Source organism: Poecilia reticulata, chromosome 13 (assembly GCF_904066995.2).
Source record: "Poecilia reticulata chromosome 13, P_reticulata-male-v2, whole genome shotgun sequence".
Lineage (NCBI taxonomy): Eukaryota > Metazoa > Chordata > Actinopteri > Cyprinodontiformes > Poeciliidae > Poecilia > Poecilia reticulata.
The window spans coordinates 5,158,058-5,182,290 of record NC_088842.1 but is presented as its reverse complement, the minus strand read 5'-3'; the positions used below and the strand labels follow the sequence as shown (position 1 = coordinate 5,182,290).

Here is a 24,233-nt window from a genome sequence, read left to right as displayed (position 1 = left end):
CAGGAATACTGCTTCCTTTAACACATTTGTATTCTTGCAGGGAAACGTGAACAACTAAAGAAACTTTTTTCTCTCTCTCTCTCCCTCTTTCGTTTTGACCCTGAATTTTAATTGGCTGTGGGAGATGGAGGCTGGGATCCCTGGTTGTCAATGTGTGAATACTCTTAATTAACTGGAACCTTGCAGCATTGTAATCTCTGGATTTTGGAGTATCATAATGTATTAACTTTAATTAAGCTCATGTACTATGCTTGGTAATTAGATGAATGTGCGTATTTGTGATGTGGATAATAGGAATACATTTTACACATGCTGAAATCAGGGGCTCTTGCTAATTACAGAGTGTGTGATAGCTCTAATTGGTGATTGCGAGCCTGTCTGTGGATCATACGCCATGTAGCCGCTGCTGCTGCCGCTGCTATCTGTGCGCCCGGCTTAGGCTAATGTGATGAAATCCTTATGGAGAGATGATGTGCTCTGCTGAAGGCTGACAGTCCCAAGGAGAAGAGCTGGCCGTGTTGGAGGCTTGTTGAACCACGGACGCGTTCAGGACCAGCGCTTCTGTCTGTCAGCGAATGAGACACTTCAAACCCGCTGTGTTTTCATTATCTACCTGTTTTCTCTCTCCCACTCTGCAGCGATCACTGTTGCAGGTTATCTTCTCTATAGTTTTCATGTCTCAGATCACACATTTGATCTTTGGCTGCTGTGTTGTGGAGCATGAAAGTCTACAGCGCCGGTTTGTAACGGCCAGCGGTTTGAATATTAGTGGGAGGAAGGGAAAGCGATGTGTTATTTTCACAGATCAGATTTTAAATGAGAGAGAGAGAGAGCACAGTTTAGCAGTTAAAATGGTTTTCTGGTCACAGATGTTTGTTCAGCAGTTAGTTTGAAATGCGAGGTATGTGTTTAGCACATTAGTGTGGTGTATGTGCAGATTCATCTGCTGAAGTTCTGTGGCAAATGTTTAAGTCATGTTCCACTGAAGGTTCCATTGGTCTAAATAATTAACACAACAGCCTTATCATGCATTTGTTTTTTTCATTTAAAATTGAGAGGTTTTAACTATACCCCTTAAAGATAAGGGGTATAGTTAAAACCCCCCAAAAGTTATATTAGAAAAGTTGTAAAACCTACAGTAAATGCCACAATACACCTCTAAAGGGAGTGGAAGCAACATTTAGATTTTAAATATGAGAAAGAAAAAAGCAAGAATAGAAGTAATGGAAAAGTTAAGAAAGTCAGATTATAAATTTTCTGTATCTAAGAAAAAAATAGAAGAATGATCACCCAAGGTTCAATCCTGGGCCTCGTCCTATTTAACATGCTACCACTAGCAACAATGAGATTAGTTGCCATTACTATGCAGATGATACACAGCTTTACATTACGATGCCACCAGGTGACTCTGAAACCATGCAAGCACTGAACAAATGCTTAGAGCAGGTCAGTGTGTGGATGTCCAAAACTTTCTCCAGCAAAACAGAAACAAAACTGAAGTTATTATCATTGAACCTAAAGAGGAACAATCTAGATTCAGCACATAGCTAGAAACTAGAGATCAGTGTGATGGACTGAAGGTTCAGACCTTCAGAGTTATATGAAGACAGTTAGTCAGACTTCTATCACCTGAAAAACATTTCCAGGATTAAAGGATTAATGTCTCAGCAAGATGTAGAGAAACTCATCCATGTGTTTATCTTTTATCTTTAATCGTATTGATTACTGTAACAATGTTTTCACAGGTCTGCCTAAATAATCCTTCAGCTACAGCTGATCCAGAACGCTTCTGCTGGCATTCTCACTAAAACCAGGAAGATGTAAGCTAAATCACTCAATGATTTAGTTTATAAGTCATTGAATCCCTTAGCACCAAAGTACATTAAAAACATGCTGTTGTTGTATCGACCTCCCAGATCACTCGGTTTGTCTGGTTCTTGTTCTGGTCTGCATCCCCAGAACCAAAACTAAAGACGGAGAAGCAGCATTCAGTTTCTATACTCCATATCTAGAGCAAATGTCTGGAAAACTGCAAAAAATGCTGAACCGCTGACTTCTTTTAAACCAAGGCTAACACCTCACCTGTTTAGAGTTGCTGTTAATTATTAGTAATTGGAACATTGACCATTTGATGATCTCTTGATGATTTTGATGATAGAATTTGACAAACATGTTTGTTGCTTGTTTCATACTTGGTGTCTGTAGCACGTTTTTTATCCTTTAGAGCACTTCAAACTGCCTTGTTGATGAAATATGCTACACCAGTATGCTACATCGTTAGGGATGATATCGCAGTTGCAAGGCTCTGAATGGAAAGATAAAATGTAAACAGCTGTGTTCAGTGATAGTTGAGTCTATCTTTTTTTTTTTAAGTTCAACAGGGAAAAAGTGGGCAGTGTCTATTCAGAACAAGGCGCAAATGGAAAGCTGTAAAAGCAGCACTGAAGTGGATCCTGTTAGCTGGATGAAACTCGCACAGAACCACTCATCAGAAGTAAACAGGCAGAAGGGCTGGATGAAGTAGCAGCAGATGTGAAGCTTTGTGAAAAAAAATTCCCAGTTGACTTAAGTTTCTGTAATTTGCTTCTCTCCTTTTACAAAACAATATTCCTGATTTTGCTGAGTTTCGTTTTCGGTTAAAGCTGATTAGAAAGCAAACCTATGAGAAAGAAGTATGGTTTCAGTGGAATGTAAAAACATAACTCATGCTACATAAATTCCTTAAATGACTTGTTTTATGCTTTGATAGTCTGTATGGACACTCTGCGATATTTTAGGTAAATATTGATGTTATTTATTTCACTCGAGGTTACTGGCCCCTCCACTTCCAAATCGCAAGACATATTGAGTTTTTGCATTCTTCTAATGCTATTTCGAATATAATGTGTAGCCATTAAATTATGACCACATCCCTAATGTTGTTAGGGAGAATTTTTCATGCCAGAACAGCCCTAAATCCTAAACGGTGTGCTGTGGTTTCTGGCACCAAGACGTTAGAGCCAGATCCCCTTCATTCTGGAAGCCAGAGGCCAATTCAGCACATCAGACAAGTTGTTGTGCCCCTTTGGAACCTTCCTGAAATGATTTATTTTTTTGCTTTGCTTTGTGGCATTATGTTTTTGAAAGAGGCCATACCCTACAGAGATGACCATGAATGAATTTCTATGGTGTGCAGTCAAAGTAAGATCCACATGAATGGCGGGACTCAAGGTTTCTCAGCAGAACATTGCTCAAAGTATCCAGCTGCCTCTGCTGGCTCACCTTCTGTACATAGTGGATCCTTGGGAATTTTTTTTTTTTTTTACGTCCGCAGGTACATGTGCCACACAATTTTTACATCATCCAAATCACACTGTTGTCACTCCTTATGTCATTGGAGTTTTTCTGTGACATAAAATGAAGGCGATTCATCAAACCCAGCTGCCTTTTGTCTGTTGCTGGTGGACTGGTTTGTGTGTGTGCTCAGCATACTGCAATTCAGTGTGTGTTTTCTGACACATTTCTATCAATAGAGAATGTGCTTATTCAGAAAATACAAGTATAGTAGCTTATTTGCACAGTGGCGCATTGATAGAGCTGTTGCCTTGCAACAAGAAGGTTCTGGGTTTGATTCCCGGCCCAGTCTTTCTGTATCGAGTTTGCATGTTCTCCCTGTGCATGCCTGGGTTTTCTCCGGGTACTCCGGCTTCCTCCCACAGTCCAAAAACATGACTGTCAGGTTAATTGGCCTCTCCAAATTGCCCCTAGGTGTAAGTGTGTGCGTGCATGGTTGTTTGTCCTGCGTGTCTCTGTGTTGCCCTGCGACAGACTGGCGACCTGTCCAGGGTGAACCCTGCCTCTCACCCGGAAAATTAGCTGGAGATGGGCACCAGCAACCCTCCCGACCCCACTAAGGGACAAGGGTGCAAGAAAATGGATGGAAGAAAATGGATAGCTTATTTGTTGGTGACACAGAGCAGCCTTTACTGTACATGTGTATCAACAAGCCTTGACTTCCCATGACTCTGTGACCGAGTCACCTGTTTCATCCTCAGATCACTTTTGACTACTTCAAAGCAGGAACGTCTCATACCCGTTTCAGTTTTGCTCTGTCCCTTGTCGAGCTCCTTTAACCCTTGTATGTAGAAATGGGGTCCAACCGACCCCACACACGTAAAACTTGTATCATTTACCATAGTCCTCTACGTTTGCCTCAGTCCTCGCACGCACAAGGGTTAAATCTTCTAACACATCAGCTTTAAGGACAAAAGCGTGCTTCCTGCCTAATAGTAGTTAACTTTAACCATCTGGGAGGCAATTCAGGGTTACAGAAATTCCAGGTACAGAAACTTCTTTGTGCCATCAAACTGCTAAATCAAAGGAAGAATGAGGATGTTTTCACACCTGATAGTTTGGACCAAAGTTGCAATATTTTTTACATTTTTATCTGTTGCAGTTTGCTTTCACACTACACTGTGTCAAACCAACCTAAACCTTTGAAAAATGTGTTTCCTCCCCTTCGCCTGTGGTGGCACTGCAATGAGAACTAATGAAGAAAATGACACAAAAACCTCTGAAGAAGAGACTGAGCGCAACTTCCTTCTTCACTAATGTAAACAAAAATGGAGTGGTGTCACGTTATAGCGGTTGTTGGATTTCTCTTTTGTCTCTGGTAAAAGATTTAAAGCTATTTCTCCTGCTAGCGCTAGGCTTACACGTTTGTTTTGGTTGCATTTACCCATAATGCCTTACGCTGTAGTTCATTTGCAGCTTTTGGAGTAGTCTCCGGTGCAATTAGTATTCACATTTGCAATCGAATCCAAAGTTGGGCTTTTAAGCAGAGCAGAATTTGCTGTTTTGGTTCACCTCAGATTTTAATTGTGCTTTCAGACCTCTCCCTAAAAAGAGCGAAGTTAGTGGCTATAAAAGAAAGGGTAGTTCCTCCATGTGATCAGTTTTCCTCTGCTATAACCATCGGATTAATCATGTGATTGCTCAAGAATCTCTTCTGTACCACTTCTCTGATTGGTGTCGTTATTCACTTGAAGAATGTGTCTGCCTTATTCCTCACTTGCAGTTATTAACTCTGCCAAAAAGCCTTTGTTTGGTCAATTTTTTTCACTTATTGCTTTGATTGCTCATTGTTAGAGGAAACCAATTCTGGCTTGAAGGGATTTGTAGAATTTCCCTCTAAAATTAGACAATTCAGCAACGTAGCGCTCTCCAAACCCAGCTTTTCCTTTAATAGAAAACCCTTCAGACTAATTCTTTAAATGGGACTTGAGAAATGCAAGTTTTGTGCTGTTGTATAATAGAGTACATTATCTTAAGCTCATATTTGTGAAAAATTATATTCCTTTTCACACAAAATTGTCAGTTTGCTCGTAAAGTCAGCACATTATAACGTGCCAGTGACACTCTTAAAAAGCAAGCTAGATCTACACAAGAAGTGTAACGCTTAGCGTGGAAACGGCAGCTGATGTGCCAGTGGCCCAGTTTCAAACCCACTCCCACAGTCGTGTTGTCTTCTGTGTGCCTGTGTGGTTGTAAATTCTGTTTATCCAGCTCCAGGCGTTCTCTGACAGCTGTGCACAAGCTAGCGCTACAAAGTGAGGTAAAGGCTTGTAAAGTCTAAAACAGCCTCACACAACCAACAGTCAGAAACTTCCCTCAACCCAAACTGCAGTATGACTGCAATCAGACATCAAGTCGAGTAGACGGGAAAACAATCGCTCACCATGATGTTTATCCGGACCGGGAAGGGGGCTGATACACAAAAGGCACACCGTGCCCCGGTGGAAGCCTTGATGCATTTACAAGGTGTAGCGCGGAGCAGGTGGAAATTTATGAGGCCATACGGGAGGCGGGAGGGAAATCGCCGGCCACTGTCGCTTCGAGTGAATGAAACCCCTAGCTCTTCCGTCCCCTGGAAAGTGCATCTGAAACACACTATTAACTTTCCCATTGCTGATGTCACTTTTTATTGCCCCGTGGGTTCAGCTTTTTTACAAGTTGGCAGACCCCGCTGGGCTGCTTTCTACAGCCAAATAGATGCTTCAGTCAGAGCAAGGAAACACTGTGACGGAGATGTGGAGACAATATTCTGAGGATTTAACTTGCCGAAATGAGTTGGTAAGATGCAGCTGTACGGTGATTAAAGAAAATGAAAAATAAAAACAAGCAAGTAAATAGTGAAGGAGCTTTCTGAAAGTCATGTCTATGACTTCTGTTTATGATGTTAAGGATTTTGCTGTTTATCATGCAGCTGCTCTCAAGAAAGGGCATAAAAAATTACTATTAATATGCAGTGTCAATATCTGCCCATAAGTTGGAGAGAAAACAAACTCACTTACATCTTACTGATGCTGTAAATCCTGTGTCAATCCACCATCTAACAATTGCAAGAATACAGCACTTCAGCAAACCTACGATATGTCCATACGTCTAAGCTGATGCTGTTAAGCCAAGAGGCCCCATAAGAGTGGTGGGAAAAAAGAGTGAACAAAATGCAGTTTTTCATAACTTCTGATGTGACTTAAGTTTTTTGACTTTTTGCTGTTTTGTCAAGGTTTTATACTGTTGTGACATTTGGTGTTGTGTTATTGGTTATCACTTTTGTGTATTGTTGTTTTGCTGGTGCCATGTGACCTTTTCCTATTTTGCTATGAGTGTTTGCTGTTGTTTCATATGGTGTTGTAGCTTTTTGCTGTTGGCTTTTATTCTTTTTGCAGTTAGTTTTTCCCTGTTGTCTTGTGGCTTTTTGGTATTTTTTGTTTTTTTGCTGTTGTGACTTTTGCATTTGTTGACCCTTCTGGGCCACTGTACATAGCAGCTCAGGAGGAGTTTCAGATCTCCATAGCTCCGGTAGGAGAATCTGTTGATGGACTTGCCATTAGTTATGAACCAATGAACTAATGAATCTAGCCTTTTTGGTCAGAGTGGAAAAAGAAAACCAACAGTAATTTAGCTCACCACACAACATCCAGGGGACATGGCAAACATGTGTAAGACGGACCAAAGAACCCAACACTAAACACAATCCCCATGGTAAAACTCGGTGGTGGCAGTATCATTCTGTGAAGAAGCTTTCCTTCATGGTAAGAGTTGTTTGAAAGATGGATAGAGTTAAGCTCAGGCTACTCCTGGAGGAAATACAGTCGTTCTAATTGAATGTGTGGAAAAGTTTCAGTGACATGAATACTTTAACTGGCACTGTAATCTGGTGACATATAAAGGTTACATGTTTCACCTTTTGCTAATGAGATATTAACGGCCAGTGATTGCCGCATGAAGGCTTAAAACCAGGCGCCCAGGGACCCACTCGGCGCTCATATGGCAGTGTTAAAACATGTAACACTTTTGTATGTAGAACAACAGCAAATGGCATTTAAACATTTGCTTGCCCCATTGTGCACTCGTAATTAACATTGCATAATCTACCTGCTTACATAGCAACTTTTGTAATTAGAGTTATGATTGCAGCAGGATAATGAAAGCGATTTTACAGCCGATAATGACTGTTGTGCTCTTGGCAGTTGCTGCTTTGAATGTGTGGCAGACTTCTGACATATGGGACACAAAAGGACACGGCAGCCAGGCGGTCAGCCTTTGTTCCCGCTCAGGCAGACCCAATCACTGCAGACAAATTGCGTTGTAAGCCTTCCAAATGAAGCTGGCCCTGGAAAAATGGCTCAGACACACGGTAGGGAGGAGAAAGGGGGTTGACGCAAAAGCCTCAGCTTTGAGGAAACTGTTAATGTAAGCTCCATGCTGCTCTCAGACTTTATCTTTAAAAGGGACGGTGATCTCAGTTACGCTTCTTATTTGAAACAACACTGATCTCCGAAGTTGCTTAGTATAGAAAATACTGGACTCTGTTAAATTTACATCTCTTCTTTTGTGTAGAAAACAGACATATGTGTACTTTATTGATAACATTTTTTTATTGATTTATGTAAAATACATTTAAAACATCAACTAGAAATCTGTTTTTGTGGAATTGTGCTTTTTATACAGTTGGGCATTTATTGACATAAAACAGCAGTAGTCAGCAGTGACATGTTGATGGGAGAGACTCAGGTCTGTCGTTGGAGACGGGTCAAACATGCAGGCTGCGGCCCAATCCATCACCGCCACAGCACAGAAGATGCAAGCCATGGACTTGGCTTTTAATTTAACACAGATCACATTCATAAGAAGATAAATGACTGACAGGAGACTTTGTGTGATCAAGTCTGCCTTTATAGTTATAATAAATAGCTTTAGCTTTAGTAATACATGTTATTGCTGTGTTTTTTCTCCCTTTATTTTAATATCTAAACATCTTAACACATTTGCATCTGACTTCCAATATTACAAAGATAGCTAACTAGCATAAAAACAAACTTTTGCTTTTTAAATTTGTAAAAGCATTAAGATCCCTGGTTAATGAAATTTATATGGACACTTAACAGAAAGAATCACAAACGGGAAACACTGACTAATCTCAACTATTCAAATATTGCTGAAGCAAGACACCAAACAAATTAATAACGTATAATTGTAGATCCCTTCCTTGGGCTGCCACCTTATCGTGGTGGAGGGGTTTGAGTGTCCCAATGATCCTAGGAGCTATGCTGTCTGGGGCTTTATGCCCCTGGTAAGGTCACCCAAGGCAGACAGGGTCCTAGGTGAGGAACCAGACGAAGCGCAGCCTGAAGACCCCTATGATGAGTAATAACATTGGACTTGGTTTTCCCTCGCCCGGACACGGGTCACTGGGGTCCCACTCTGGAGCCAGGCCTGGAGGTGGGGCACGATGGCGAGCGCCTGATGGCCGGGCTTTTACCCACGGAGCCCGGCTGGGCTCAGCCCGAAGAGGAGACGTGGGTCCCCCTTCCAATAGGCTCACCACCTGTCAGAGTGGCCAAAGGGGTCAGGTGCGTTGTGTTACGGGCGGCAGCCGAAGGAGGGGACCCTGGCGGTCTGATCCTTGGGTGCAGAAGCTGACTCTTGGGATGTGGAACGTCACCTCTCTGGTGGGGAAGGAACCGGAGCTAGTGTGCGAGGCTGAGAGGTTCTGGCTAGAAATAGTCGGCCTCACCTCGACGCATGGCTCTGGTTCTGGAACCAGTCTCCTTGAGAGGGGCTGGACGTACTTCCACTCTGGAGTTGCCCACGGTGAGAGGCGCCGGGCAGGAGTGGGCATACTTGTTGTTGTCCCCCATCTTGGCACCTGTACGTTGGGGTTTACCCCAGTGAACGAGAGGGTAGCCTCCCTCTGCCTACGGGTGGGGGGACGAGTTCTAACTGTTGCTTGTGCTTAAGGGCCGAACAGCAGTTCAGATTACCCACCCCTCTTGGAGTCCTTAGAGGGGTACTGGAGAGGGCCCCTCCTGGGGACTCCTTTGTTCTACTGGGGGACTTCAACGCTCAGGTGGGCAATGACAGTGAGAGCTGGAGGGGCATGCTTGGGAGGAACGGCCCCCCCGATCTGAACTCGAGTGGTGTTCTGTTGTTGGACTTCAGTGCTCGTCACGGATTATCCATCACGAACACCATGTTCAAGCATAATTGTGTCCATATGTGCACTTGGCACCAGGACACCCTAGGCCGCAGTTCGATGATCGATTTTGTCATCGTTTCATCGGATATGCGACCATATGTCTTGGACACTCGGGTGAAGAGAGGGGCGGAGCTGTCCACTGACCACTACCTGGTGGTGAGTTGGCTCTGGTGGTGGGGGAGGAAGCCGGTCAGACCTGGCAGGCTCAAACGTGTAGTGAGGGTCTGCTGGGAACGTCTGGCGGAGTTCCCTGTGAGACGGAGCTTTAACTCCCTCCGGCAGAACTTCGAACACGTTCCAGGGGAGGTTGGGGACATTGAGTCTGAGTGGACCATGTTCCGTACCCCCATTGCCGAGGCGGCTTATCAGAGCTGCGGCCGCAAGGTTGTTGGTGCCTGTCGCGGCGGCAACCCTCGAACCCGTTGGTGGCCGCCTTCGGTGAGGGATGCTGTCAAGCTGAAGGAGTCTTATCGGACCTTTTTGGCCTGTGGGACTACAGAAGCAGCTGATGGGTACCGGCGGGTAAAGCGGCATGCGGCTCGGGTGGCCGCTGAGGCAAAAACTCGGGCGTGGGAGGAGTTTGGAGAGGCCACGGAGAAAGACTTCCGTACGGCTTCAAGGCGATTCTGGTCCACCATCCGGCGACTCAGGAGGGGGAAGGAGTGCAGCACCAACACTGTTTATAGTGGGGATGGTGTGCTGCTGACCTCAACTCGGGACGTTGTGGGCCGGTGGGCGGAATACTTCGAAGACCTCCTCAATTCCACCAACATGCCTTCTGTTGAGGAAGCTGAGCCTGGGGACTCTGGGTTGGGCTCTCCAATCTCTGGGAATGAGGTCGCTGAGGTGGTCAAAAAGCTCCTTGGTGGCAGGGCCCCAGGGGTGAATGAGATCCACCCGGAATTCCTTAAGGCTCTGGATGTTGTAGGGTTGTGTTGGCTCACGCGACTCTGCAATATCGCATGGACATCAGGGGCAGTTCCCCTGGATTGGCAGACTGGGGTGGTGGTCCCCCTGTTCAAAAAGGGGGACTGGAGGGTGTGCTCCAATTACAGGGGGGGTCACACTCTTAAGCCTCCCTGGTAAGGTCTATTCAGGGGTCCTGGAGAGGAGGGTATGTCGGATAGTCGAAGCTCGGATTCAGGAAGAGCAGTGTGGTTTTTGTCCTGGTCGTGGAACACTGGACCAGCTCTACACCCTCAGCAGGGTCCTGGAGGGTGCATGGGAGTTCGCCCAACCAGTCTACATGTGTTCTGTGGACTTGGAGAAGGCGTTCGACCGTGTCCCCAGGGGGGGTTTGTGGGGGGTTCTCCGGGAGTATGGGGTACCGGGCCCTTTGACCCTGTGTCAGAGTCTGGTCCGCATTGCCGGCAGTAAGTCGGGCTCGTTTCAGGTGAGAGTTGGACTCCGTCGAGGCTGCCCTTTGTCGCCGATTCTGTTCATTACTTTCATGGACAGAATTTCTAGGCGCAGCCGAGGTGTTGAGGGGATCCGTTTTGGTGGCCTTAGGATCGCATCTCTGCTTTTTGCGGATGATGTGGTCCTGTTGGCTTCATCAGATCGTGATCTGCAGCTCTCGCTGGAACGGTTCGCAGCCGAGTGTGAAAGCGGCTGGGATGAGGCTCAGTGCATCCAAATCCAAGGCCATGGTCTTGAGCCGGAAAAGGGTAGAGTGCCTTCTCCGGGTCTGGGGGGTCGTCCTGCCTCAAGTGGAGGAGTTTAAGTATCTGGGGATCTTGTTCACGAATGAGGGAAGAAGGGAGCGGGAGATCGACAGGCGGATTGGGGCAGCGTCTGCCGTGAAGCGGGCGATGTACCGGTCCGTCGTGGTGAAGAGAGAGCTGAGTCAAAAAGCAAAGCTCTCGATTTACCGGTCGATCTACGTTCCCACCCTCATCTATGATCATGAGCTTTGGGTCATGACCGAAAGAATAAGATCCCGGATACAAGCGGCCGAAAGGGTTTCCTCCGCAGGGTGGCTGGGCTCTCCCTTAGAGATATGGTGAGAAGCTCGGTCATCTGGGAGGGACTCAGAGTAGCACCGCTGCTCCTCCACGTCGAGAGGAGCCAGTTGAGGTGGCTCGGGCATCTGGTCAGGATGCCTCCTGGACGCCTCCCTGGTGAGGTGTTCTGGGTACGTCCCACCGGGAGGAGGCCTCGGGGAAGACCCAGGGCACGCTGGAGGGACTATGTCTCATGGCTGACCTGGGAACGCCTTGGGATTCCCCCGGAGGAGCTAGAAGAAGTGGCTGGGGAGAGGGAAATCTGGGCCTCCCTTCTGAAGCTGCTGCCCCCGCGACCCGACCCCGGATAAGCGGCAGAATATGGATGGATGGATGGATGGATGGATGGATGGATGGATGGATGGATGGATGGATGGATGGATGGATGGATGGATGGATGGATGGATGGATGGATGGATGGATGGATGGATAATTATAGATAAAAATTATTTCAACATCTGTAAAAAAAACTACAAAACACCCTTGGATATTTATGACACATCGTTCGGTTGCAACTGGTTAATAAATAAGTATAAAATTAAGCAATACAGTTTTATTTAAATTATCCAAACTGTCACAAGTTCAACTGATAAAAAATGTAAACTACATTATGTGTGAAGTGCAAGTTTGCATCTGATTGGTTCACAATGACTGCTTCATTCTTCCTCAGCCAATCAGCAGTACTCATGCGAATGTTTTTGCCAATGGAATCACCATTTCTCCTTGCATTTTCACCATTTATTCTTTCACTTTGCTGTTATGCACTACTTTATGTTGTCTTAAATAAAAACTAGGCTTGTAGTTTTACCAAATATCAAAATTGAATGTGATGTCCAGGTATCTTCAAGGGACTGTCACACATTTCCAGTATTGAATGTAGAAATATTTTTCAGTGTTACATTTCTGCAATTTTCAATTTTTCACAAACCATAAAAATGTGTGTGAAAGTTTGCACCATTTAAAAACAATTATGCTTACCAGCCCGTAGCGAGCTACAGGACCTAAGGTAGCAAAGCTCGTCTTCCCCTGTAGAGCGTGATGCATGTTTTATTATGTCGGTCAACTGCGGGATGTCCTAATGGGTAGAGATATTTTACTCCCTGAACCTGAATATAAAGTATAGCTCTCTGCTGGAGTCTGGATGATTGTTCTGAAGGCTTGAAGAGCCTTCAGAACAAGCGATGTGACTCAAACAAACAGGGAAGGATAATCCTGTGGAACATCATCCACCTTCCACACAGATCAACTCAGATACCCAGCATGTTAATCCTTATATTTTAATCAAGTGAAGGTGCATACCTTCAACATAAACTGCTTAATCTAATGTTGGCACTTTTATGAGGACGGAGTTGCCACAGCGGCATAAAGGAGAGAATGGTTCAGAGACATAGCAGCGATATATCATAATATGTCACAGAAACAGCTCAACACAACAGACTTAATGAGATTTACGGGGGTCTCTGCACACAGACAAGCTTCCCTTCATTTTGTTAATGCCCAGAGAAGAGTTTAACATGTCAGTCTTGACAGGTTCATAGAAACAGGATTGTTTTACATTCCTAATATTTCCATGAACTTATGACTTCTGTCAGTCACAAACGCAGTTATTTACATTCCAGAAATAATATCATGTTGAATTGTAGTCTATGGTTAAGATGGAGTCTGATCATCTGTTGTTCTCTGAAGGAGCGGTATTATGAGTTTTACCATTTTACATCTTAGTTAAGTAACTATGTTAACTTCGGTTGTCATAAAAATTCTATATCAAATACGACTTCTTACTAATCAAGTTAATTTTGTATGGCAATTTCAGCATTACGGCAGTTCAAAGTGCTTTACATTGTGTAGATATAAACATCAGTTGTGAAAACCAATTACAGACATCACATTTTGTCAAGTGCCATCGTTTGAATTATCAATGCTCATCAAATATGTTGGTCAATGTTGCATTAATTATGGTTTCAAAGAAATTCTACTCAAGTATTTTTTTGGTCTTGATTTAAAGACTAATATTTTTTGCTTCCTAATTTATCACCTTGAAATTGGGTCGCTGTCTGTTTAAAAACTCCTGCTCTTTCTGAAACTCCATCTTCAAGAGGTCATCACATCATTGCTCCTCTATTAACCCTTTAACATCATTTTACCAGTGTTACACTGAGAAGTAGCTCGTATAATGAACCCAGCAGATGTGCAGTTCCACCAGGTATTTGCTAATTGCGGCTGGCTAGTCTAAAGGAGCCGAGTGGGAGAGTTGTGAGGATGTCTGCTCTGTGAAGCTGAAGCTTGGAAGCTGCGAGGAAAATGTGGAGCTACTCAGGTGTTTTGCACAATTGAATTTTTGTAGTTATTTTAATGAGATGCCAGAGAAAGTCCTGGAGAGATCAGGTTTTACTCCAGTTGCATGGAACATAGGGCAAAACACCAAAAGATTACAGTAGTACATTAAAATGTCTTTTTAACGTGTTCATTTAGTTTTTATTGTAAATAAAAGTTTCTGACATGCTACTCAAACACTCAACTCGAGTCTACGGACATTTCTAAGTCTTCCAAACTCTGAGAGAAATTGAAAGGACCATTGGGGAAACCCTATCTTTGGCGCAAATATTTCCTTAATATTTTTGTTTTTAAAACAGCCCATACCAGCAGCATGAGGTTGCCTACTAACATTTTTAATGTGGCTTCAAGTGATTCTTCTCAATCCTGCTCTGTTCAGAAGCCGTACTTCACTACCACGTGTCCAAGACACGCTAAAGGAGCCTACTGAGGTGCATTAATTGACATGACGCATCACTGCACTCCCGATTTGCGTTCCCCCTTTAGTTTCAACTTCTCCTTCCATTTGGGTTGTTAATAAGGCTGTGCATTGTGCATCAGGGGCAGAGAGCAAAGAGAGAAAAAAACACAATAAAGCAGTGATTAGAGTGGAGGCCTCAGAGGTAATATGAACTCCAATTAACTTTCCCTAAAGGTGCTATCGAAGCAGCGTGATAGTGAAGAGAGTGAAACATGTAAAACAATTTTACTTCTTCGCCAGGAAAGAGAATTTGTCGATCTGCAATGGTGAAGATGTAGCATCCCTATGCAGGTGGGTTTTAAGAGGTTGGTTTATGCTGAAAAGTCCCAGTGAAAAACCACATTCTGCATGGCATTGCCCCGGGTTACTAAGTGTTCAGAAATCCATTTGTGGACAGTGACTGTTGTGCTGATGGTCGATTGAGGGACTTGGTCCCTGAGCCAGCAGCAATGCTTCTTGTCACTGACTGATTAATTGGCTTGAATCCATTCAGCGGTCATCAAGTCAGATAAGGAGAGACAATGAGGGCCTTTCAGTCCTCTCCAGCTCAATTGGTAGTGAACTTAGAAGAAACAAGTATTGTAAAACATCTCCTTTCTTTTGATGCAATTGGGCTGAATAATGAGGAGGGAGAAATAGTCATTGATTGGATTGCCAGGCATCTTCACATAAGTGTTTGTGGTTTCCAGCAGGGAGGGTGAGGATAGATTTTCCTCTATCTTTAATCTGTCTGTTCATTAATCAAATGGCACTCTATGATGCTGCGAATTATGGGTTTAGCTCCGTACTTGCGTCGGGGTTGAAAAGGCCACCTTACTGCCATGTAACCCAAATTCCAACGCCACAGACCCCCAGCGCCCGCTTGTCTCTCTCAAGTCCCGACTAGTAATTGGGTGTTTATCAGACTGCCTGCAAAGAATGCCGCAGTGTTTATCAGACATCATCATCAGGAAAACCTATTCCACCACCAGGATAGTCTTTCGAATGAAAGTCTTGAAATCTTCTGGTGTAACAGGGACTTTATCAGGTATTACCTAGCATTTTCATCATTATTAAATGTAAATTGTGTGACTGTAACCCATAATTCCTTTGCCATGCTGTGACACCGGATCATCGAGGTGATAACGCACATGCAGCAGTGAGGTCCCCTCAGCTGAGATCTGATTTTTCCCTTTCCACAGTTCTGCTAATTGTGAAACCAGGAGTTGAAAGGGCTCGTAAAGTGGCCACTCTGCATCTACAGATAGCAATGTAGCAAATGCAAATTGGTATGAATATGGCTTCCTTCTCCTAGCAATGCTATTACAAAAGGAAGGTGATCAAGATAAGAAGGAAGGACAACACGAAACCTTGAGCTGGTTGTTAGATGTGGAACATACAGTACCTTTACCTTCATAGCCCTTGAACATTTGTTCATCTTTAACAATGCCGTCATTATATATTTTTTTGTCACTTTATGTGAAAAACACAAAATCATGCATACTTGTGCACTTGAAGGATGATCTAAAACCTGAAAAGCATGCATTATATTCAGTGCAGCCTGAGTAAATACATTGAAGACGTACTTTTCACTGCAACCACAGTTGCAAATTTTGGTTGCTCGTTCCTTTTGCCCAATAGGTCAGTGTGCTATAGATACTGTCTTGTGAATATCAGGTTGTCAGTTAGATTAAGGTCTGGGTTTTGACTGTGTATGAAGATGCTTCGATCTGCATTGTTCCATTGTAGGTTTGGTTTTATCTTTAGAGTCTGCATTGTGCTGAAAGGTGAACTTCCATCAGGTCTCAAATTTTGTTGAGGTTTAGTTTACATCTATCTTCCCATTAACTCTGACCAGCTTTCCTATCCCTGTGTAAGAGACCTGAGTTTTTCACCATGGGGATGATGTGTTCAATGTAATAGTGTTTTCATTTCAGTTTAATTTGAACACAGCCCCTATCTTGTGTTTGCTGTGTCTCCTACATGACTTTAAGAAAACTGAAAAGAACATTTCTCAAGTATTCTTTCAGCAGCAACTTTATTCCTACATAAAGCCCAGGTTTATAGAATGTGATTAATAGTTGTACTGTCAAGAAATTGTGCTACCTGGAGTGTGAACTGCTGTAGCTTTTTCATGTGCCTTTTGGCTTAAGAGAAATTCAGTGCTTAGCACTGTTTTATAATGTAACCTTGCTGTAAGCTTCACAACTTACAGAGTTGTAAAATAATCCACCTTATAGCTGCAATATGTAACTTTTACCCCAAAAAAGAAAAAAAAATCCTTTTTGCATATTTGTTAAAAATATCATCATGTTGTGACAGTATAAAATGAGACAATCTGTAAAAAAAAAAAAAAAAAAGCTCCTCTGCCTCCTCCTTTATATGGTTCTTCTGTCAAATGCAAGATGTAATCTCTGCCAAAAAAAAAACCCAATCAGAGCCAGGAGGAGGGGCTTAGTGCTGTCAGTCAGGCTTGTGTATGGACTGCGCTTGAGCTCCTTCCTGACACTTATCTTTTGACTGCTTCTGAACAACAGCAAGACCCAAGTGACGGGTCTGATATGGTATAAAAATCTTTTTATCATATCTGTGAGTTTTTAAAAAAGAAATAGTTCATTTTTGAGGTGGTATGATTTCACCTTATTTTCTCAGAGGAAATACTATCCAACAACCTTTCAGCATTCAAACTCATATAAGACTGTTCAAACTGTTTCTAAAAGCTAAAGCTAAAATTAGCCTCGGCTAATTCAGGTGGAAAGCACAAACCGTGCAACTGATTTATTAGAAGCTACTGATTGCATGCTATATTCAGCTTCTAACAGCAAAAAAACACCTGATAGCATTACTTAGCTCAACTCCAGCTGAAGTTAACATGTTAGAAATGTTAACTGTATGTTGAGTTTCAAAGTGGAGCTCTCTTCAACAGTTAGCCCCCTAGGCATTCGACTCTGTGCTCTGTGCCAAGAAATGCAGCAAAATAATAATGTCTTTCCTTTTCATGAATGCACGTGTTGCTCCTTTTAGCCCTGAAGGAGCTACGCTAATGCTAAATGTGAAGATAGAAGACTGGCGTAGGCTCAGTCATTGTGTCGCTGCCTTGGTATTCACGACAAAGCAAGTCCATCATATTTGAGGTGAAGCATAGCCAATTCGAGGAGTGTGTCATGCCTGAGGAAAGGGCTGCAAAGAGAAAGTCACACTGCAAAGCTGTGTTTGGAGGAAGAAGGGAGTCTGAAGACAGTGAGACACAGAGAGAGGCAGAGAGAGAGCGGGAGACGTATAGATGTTGGGGCTGTCGGGCACGCTGGATGTAATCAAACAAGGGTGAACAGGTTGCTCCACAGATGGCTGATCCAGAGAATCCTCCGATTTATTTCCCCGCCACAGACGGTCTCTGTCACCGTGTGCAGGTGATGACTGCACGGTGGCATTGTCTCACACACACACACACACCACTAAACTCAGATGCTTTTGTCTCTCGCCTGATATCAGTGTGAGGGGAATTTGTTGTGTGTTTAATGTTTCAATCCCTGCCTGCTGGAGTTGCAGGTCTAATATCATAACAGATGATGGTAGTTTGGGAGGGAATTACTACTCCTGATGAGAAGAGCTAAGACAAGCAAAAATAAAACGCGTACAGCAAAAATCTGAGTCTGACACTAAACAAATAATCACTAAATAACAAAGCCATTTATTTATTCAGCAACAGAAGTTGACTTAACTTGAATTTCAAATAAAAAATTAAACTTGTTAAACACGGATATTGTTCACCCTCAACTTTAGTTCTTTGCGTAGCCTCTTCAGCTTTTAAGACTTCCCTAAATGTTTATAAACTTCTTCCATCTCTTATTTGGAATCTTTTTCCTTTTGCTCACTGATATTTGATCACTTTTGTAATACAACTGTCTTCCCTAAATCCCTCCAAAGATTATGCAACCTCATTTTAAATTTGGTTGTTGAGAACTCCAATGTTCCAGTTCTCCATAAATGCATTTTCATTACAAACATGTGTAAAGCTTTGTTGATATTCCGCTAATGTTGGAAAAACAGTTTTGCAATTGTGGTGTCTTCATTAAGTGAGAAACACAATGAAAATCTCAACTGAATAAGTTTGTTCACATGTTAAGTCATTAAAACATGCTGGAAATGATGTTCCTACCACTTCCTGTCGTCTTCTATGTCTTTTCTGCTAGCAGTAACATCAGGTTGTTGATGACTTGACTTGTGTGATGTGAAAAAAGCTTTTCCATTGCAGTTTTGTGAAATACTCTAATTTTGATACAGCTCAAAAAACACTGTATCATATCTCAAAAACATTTTATAGAAAAGTGAGAATTTCTTTGAAAATTGGTGCGGTTCAATGAAGCAAATTTATTTTTGTAATTTCCATTTGTGCAATTATATGGTCAATCGAAATGCTGCTTATGACATCTTAATATACATTTGTCAACCACACTGTGGTTGGTGTGATTGGCATCATTGCCTTGTTTAGAAGTCCGGTGACGGAAGCTGATGCATTTTTATATATGACCTGAGTTTTCTGGGAATCCATGACACCAACACATGATCAAGACTGGCACTTCCTGCCATAGAAAAAAAAACAAGCCCACATCATTATTGATCAATTATCATGTTGGGCTACAGGCTTGCCCTAGTCTTGCACATGCCAGGCAATTCTGGTCCAAATCTTCAAACATTTCCGGTGTTGCTTTATCAGTCCGTTGAACATTCAAATCTCTGTAATCTTATCCAATTTCTCCTTACTCAGTTCACTTCCTAACATTTGGAAACTCGATTATTTGAGAAATAGTGAAGGCTTTTCAAAACCTTAAGCCAAGTATGGTTTAAGGATTGTGGAGTAAGGGATCATGAAAGAGTCCCAAAAGACTTCAATGTGTTAATGCCACGACTCTTACCGCTTTAAGGATATCAATATTTAAAGAACTTTTGGAATTTTTATGTAAATATCTTAATCATATACTGCCACGCAAACACAACATAATATATTTTCTGTGTGAGTTTACAAATCACTAAAGTACAAAATCATGTTTTTGTGAAACATGATTTATAACAAGTTTATACCTGTTACAGTTCTTAAAAGAAGAAGGATAATCGGAATTAATTCCAACAAAAGTTGAAAATTAATAAACAAATAGTCCCAAAAGACTACAATATGAATGAGAACTGCTCAGTCTCGAACAATCCCTTTTTATACCCTTAGCATGGTTGAGTCTTAGGAAAGAAACATAACGTGGTCATAACAGCTGAATAATCAGACATATTTGAGAAACTCTTGTGGAAGTTAATTTGATCAAATGCCATATAAATACAACGTTTTTACGTTATTTTAAAGCTCCATAAAGCTTTGTAAACAACACTCAGTGGTTTTGTTTTGCCTTTTCCTAGTTTTACGTCAAGTGATGCCAGGACAGTGAGCACCGTGATGCGTGGCGCTTGGTTGGGGACGACCCCCATCGTAATAATGGTTCTGCTTCAGCTGGCTCAGGCCGAAGACGCTCCTTTAGCCCCAGGTAAGAGTTTTTTATGTTCTTCTCTAACCGGCATGTCCTCCCATTAGTGAAGTCTGTGCTGTGCTCCATCTTCATGATTTGTCAGCATCTTTCAGTCTGAGTGATTGTCTGGCCGTCATATGTTTGACATCGTCGTAGACTGGAACTCATTACTGAAAAAAGCCATTTCACAAAAAAAATTTGAACAATTTTATTTAGCTCTAAACTGAAAGGTTTTGCACTACCAGTGATAACACAATTTGTGGCAATTTGATTTCCTAAGATATACCAGATTCTCATTTAGGTGCTTGTATCATGTGACTCTAGAGAAGTGGTTCTTAACCTGGGTTCGATTGAACCCCAGGGGTTCGGTGAGTCAGTCTCAGGGGTTCGGCGGAGCCTCTGCCGTGGAGGTAAAGACACACTTGTGTAAAGTCGTGATGACGCACCGCTTTGCCATCACTTGCTGCAGAGGATCACGTTACAGTGCTTAACTAATCAGTGCTGTGGAGGAGCCCTGATTGAAGGAGTTCCACTCTAAGGATTTGAACTTGTGTCTTTAATTACTTCATCAAAGCTCACCGTTTTTACCATATTCTGTAGCTTTCGGTGTACTTCTAAATCTGCTCCTTAGTCGCATCTTTTCGGGGTTGGTACTGTCTCTAGTGGTGTGGAGGTGGTAACACAACTAATATAATTACATTACTAAATCAGAATACCGCAAAGTCTTTATTATTTATTATTAATTTTTCATTCTCTTAAGAATGTAGAGCTAATTAAATGATCTAAACAAGACCTTAAAGTGGTTCCAGTTTCTCTCGATGTCCAACCTGTTGAAACTGTGACAAATTTTAAATACCTTGGGTCGTTCCTGGACAGTCAGCTCAACTTTGCTGAAAACACTGACTATATTTTGAAGAACTGTTCTCAGAGACTCTACCTTTTGAGAAGACTTAGTGATCATGGGGTCACCCCTATGTCTTGAATTTTGGGGGGAAAAAAATAATATTTTATTTATCACTACAGAAGTGTTCAGTGAATGCTCATATGAAAGTGGTGGGTTCGGTACCTCAAAAAAGGTTAAGAACCACTGCTCTAGATTGGATTATACACTGTTGGAAATTAATTTCATATATTTGAATGCAAAATGTTACAAACTTCATATGAGATAAACAGATATTTTAACTATCTTATACAATTTTTTTTTTCTAAATCTCACCCACTCCACATAATACACCACAAATATTTAGTTTGAGAAAATGCATGTACAAAAAATCCCAATGTGTCCATGTAGCTGAGCTCAAAATGAGCTTAAAAGCAATGGACTTGATTCATTGATTCATTTTATTTGCTTTATTTGCTGTGTTGGGATCTTGGCAGTGAGTATTTTTTAATAGCGATTATGTAGTTGGACTTAAATTTAGAGCTTAATACCAAACCTTTGAACCACCAGACTCAGAAATAGTTGTCTCCCACTGCTCATCAGATTGCTCAACAATCCCATCACTAAGACTGTCTGAGACTGCTTGAAAATACTTAGTTATATATAACTATATAACTATAGTTATATATATTTAGCAGTACATTATTATTTGCATAATATGTAATTATAGGCACACTTGTGTTTTTGTGTGTGACATTTCATTGCTAATTTCACTTATATTTCTTTGTGCATTGACAATAAAATAATTCCAAGTCTAAGTTTCGTCTAATATGTAAACTAAGAATTCTTTAAAGCCTGATAAAATATTTTGCCCCATGCAGCCACCTTGATGCTTTTTCCTCCACATGTCTCATTGTTCTTCAATGCCAATTTTGGTTTCTTCTGATCACAGCACGTACTTCCAGTATCCTATTATTTTTTCACATATCAAAAGTCTTTATTTTATCTAGCTTTACTAGAATGTATGTTTACTTTGATCTGGAGAGTATAAGTTACATTCCTCTATTAGTGTAACTTAGGGTGTATTCACATCTGAAAACTCCTTTGGTTTGCTTGTGTGGTCCAGACCAAAACTGAACTTTATTATTTCGTTACAATCGCTACACTCAGTAGTAGTGTTAGTGACACTGAAGGGCTCATTTTTATGTTATTACCCATCTCATGAAGTCCAGAATGTTGTATATTTCCCATAGTTTATACGGGTATTTTTCCTGTATCTTCGCACCAGTTTGTTTTGACCAGAACTTGGACCAAAATTTTTCATCTGTTTAAAGCAGAACAAATGTGTCAGGTCTGACTAGACTCTTAATAGGTGGGAAAAAAAACCAAACAAAGGCTAGTATCCCATGGAAGTTGTATCTTTATTTATTCAAAAGATGTTCACCTCTGTAAAACAGTTTTTTATTATAATCCTTTTTTCCAAAACAAATCACTTATTTTGCATTTAATTTAGTCTCGTGCACCTCCTAATTACTTAAGATGTCAGAGTTTTAGCATGACCCACATCTTCCCTGACAACCTCCCTTGTGCTTTGCTTAAATAAGAAAAGTATCTGTACTATGTATTTTTATCATAACGACGTTCGACAGTCGCCATAGTTACATCGTGTTGCCATCACTCTGTTTCCATCTCGTCCTGATCAGGCGGGACGACAGGTCCCTGCAGCCCTGCTTAGAGGAGCTGCTTTCTTATTCTGGTGTGTCTGCTGCTTTAGATTGCCTCTCACCTTTCATTCATTCTCTCTACCCGCCATCCCTTCATGCTACCCACTCCTTTCTTTTCTGTATTATTTTCTCGCCGGCGCTATCTTCAAAGCAATTTACCTGTCAACTGCAACGTGATACGTTTCTCCCCAGTATACAAAAGTACCAGTATACGTGTCCGTGTGACACTCGATGACTTCTCCTAACACCATAATTAGCATGTGTTGATGAGTAATTTGTAGCATCATCATCTGACTAGTAGCAGTTCCTATAACAACACAACACCTAGTCGTTGAGCATCAAACAACAATAAAAAAGTGTTTAATTTTTTTTCCCCCGAACTCGATCACGTATTGCTGAGCGAAATAAAACCTACAGGAAACTCAAGTGGCAGATATTGTGTCAGAACATTTGAATTTCTTCTTCTATTTAAGGCGCCTGCTGCCTGCAGCAGTATGTTCAGCCTTTGTGAAGATTTACCCCGACTACAGAAGGCCTGTCAGATCTGAGGTGTGTACTCTACTTTCAGCGTGTGTCATCATCGTAAAGAAGGAATTTCATAAATACCTGGATTAAGAAGAGCCGGGTTTGAAAAAAGAAAGGGGGGAATCTTTCTCTTACTGTGTGTCAGAAAAAAAAGATAAATATTAAGGCTTCGGTTTGATTTACATGGTTTTTCATACGTCGTGACTGACCTTTTCCTTTAGATTTTCTCTGTTCTAAAACAAAGAAAAAAACCTTTCTCTTGTCTTTTATTAAAGTCACTTCCTCCTTTTCTGTTTGTTGTGGAGGTTGCGGTATAGCGGCGTAGCCAACCCTCTCAGAATCATAAGTTATGTTCCACTTTCCTGAGTGCAGATTCTCTCGCACTCACATTTGTCTATTAGAATTTATGTTCGTACCGGGTCATTCTTCAGTTAATAAAACATGATCAATACTCGAGCAGGAAGTTGTAATATCTGTCGCAGTATGTATGGGTAACGATAGGAAGGTCAGAATGGTGGATTAATATCTCAGCCGCTCCACTTTATCTTAACCGTTTTAGCGGTCTGAAGGATATCTCGAGCGGCTTCCATGCTCCGTCTGTGTCTGTATATAATGCAATTAGGCGAAGACTTGAGCGAATGCCAGTGTTTTGGCAGCGCTTAGAGCTTAATATGCAGCTACAGAACAAAGTAAATTTATCTGGCTCTGCTTTTCTGCTACATGACGGATGGCAAACAAGCTGAATCATAAACGGTATTGACATGCTTTAACTTTTACTGTGTCATAGCTCCCATGAATCGACTTTGCAGGGAGCGCCATTTATTATGGTCTACAGTGTTTTAAAGGAGTGTATAGATTTTGTTTTATGTACAGTTTGAATTAAAATTTCTGCTGTTTCATGGAAATACAGTTGGTATTTTCTGTAAATCGGAGGGTCAATAAAAAGGGGGCAATGATACATCCAGTCTTCCAGGACAAGGCAATAAGCCATATCATTCCACGAGAATGAATCTTATAACGGAGGATTTGAGTCAGACTAAGCAGCTTTTTTTTTTCAAGTAATGGGAATTGTCACAATATTTTGAGAATAAAGCCAGAATATTACAAGTATAAAATCATTAGATTATAGGAATAAAGACACCATATTACCAACAAAATATGCAAAATTATAATAAAGTCTTTTTATGAGGAAAAAAAACTTTAATAGTTGTAACTAGAGGAAAAAAACTTTAATAATTGTAACTAGTTAATCAACTATGTGTTTTTTTTCTTTGCCAAAGACAAAACAAAAC

The 24,233-nt window shown here is 41.8% G+C and overlaps 1 protein-coding gene across 3 annotated transcripts in view; it reads left to right on the top strand.

Moving 5' to 3' along the window:
* Positions 1 to 24,233, top strand: part of robo1 (roundabout, axon guidance receptor, homolog 1 (Drosophila)) — a 367,726-nt gene that overhangs the window by 18,002 nt on the left and 325,491 nt on the right. For all 3 annotated transcript variants that reach the window (XM_081615063.1, XM_081615061.1, XM_081615060.1), the window contains exon 2: positions 19,706 to 19,830. In XM_081615063.1, coding sequence (XP_081471189.1) covers positions 19,743 to 19,830 — 88 coding nt within the window. In that variant the 5' untranslated portion in view covers positions 19,706 to 19,742. The remainder of the gene's footprint in view (positions 1 to 19,705; positions 19,831 to 24,233) is intronic.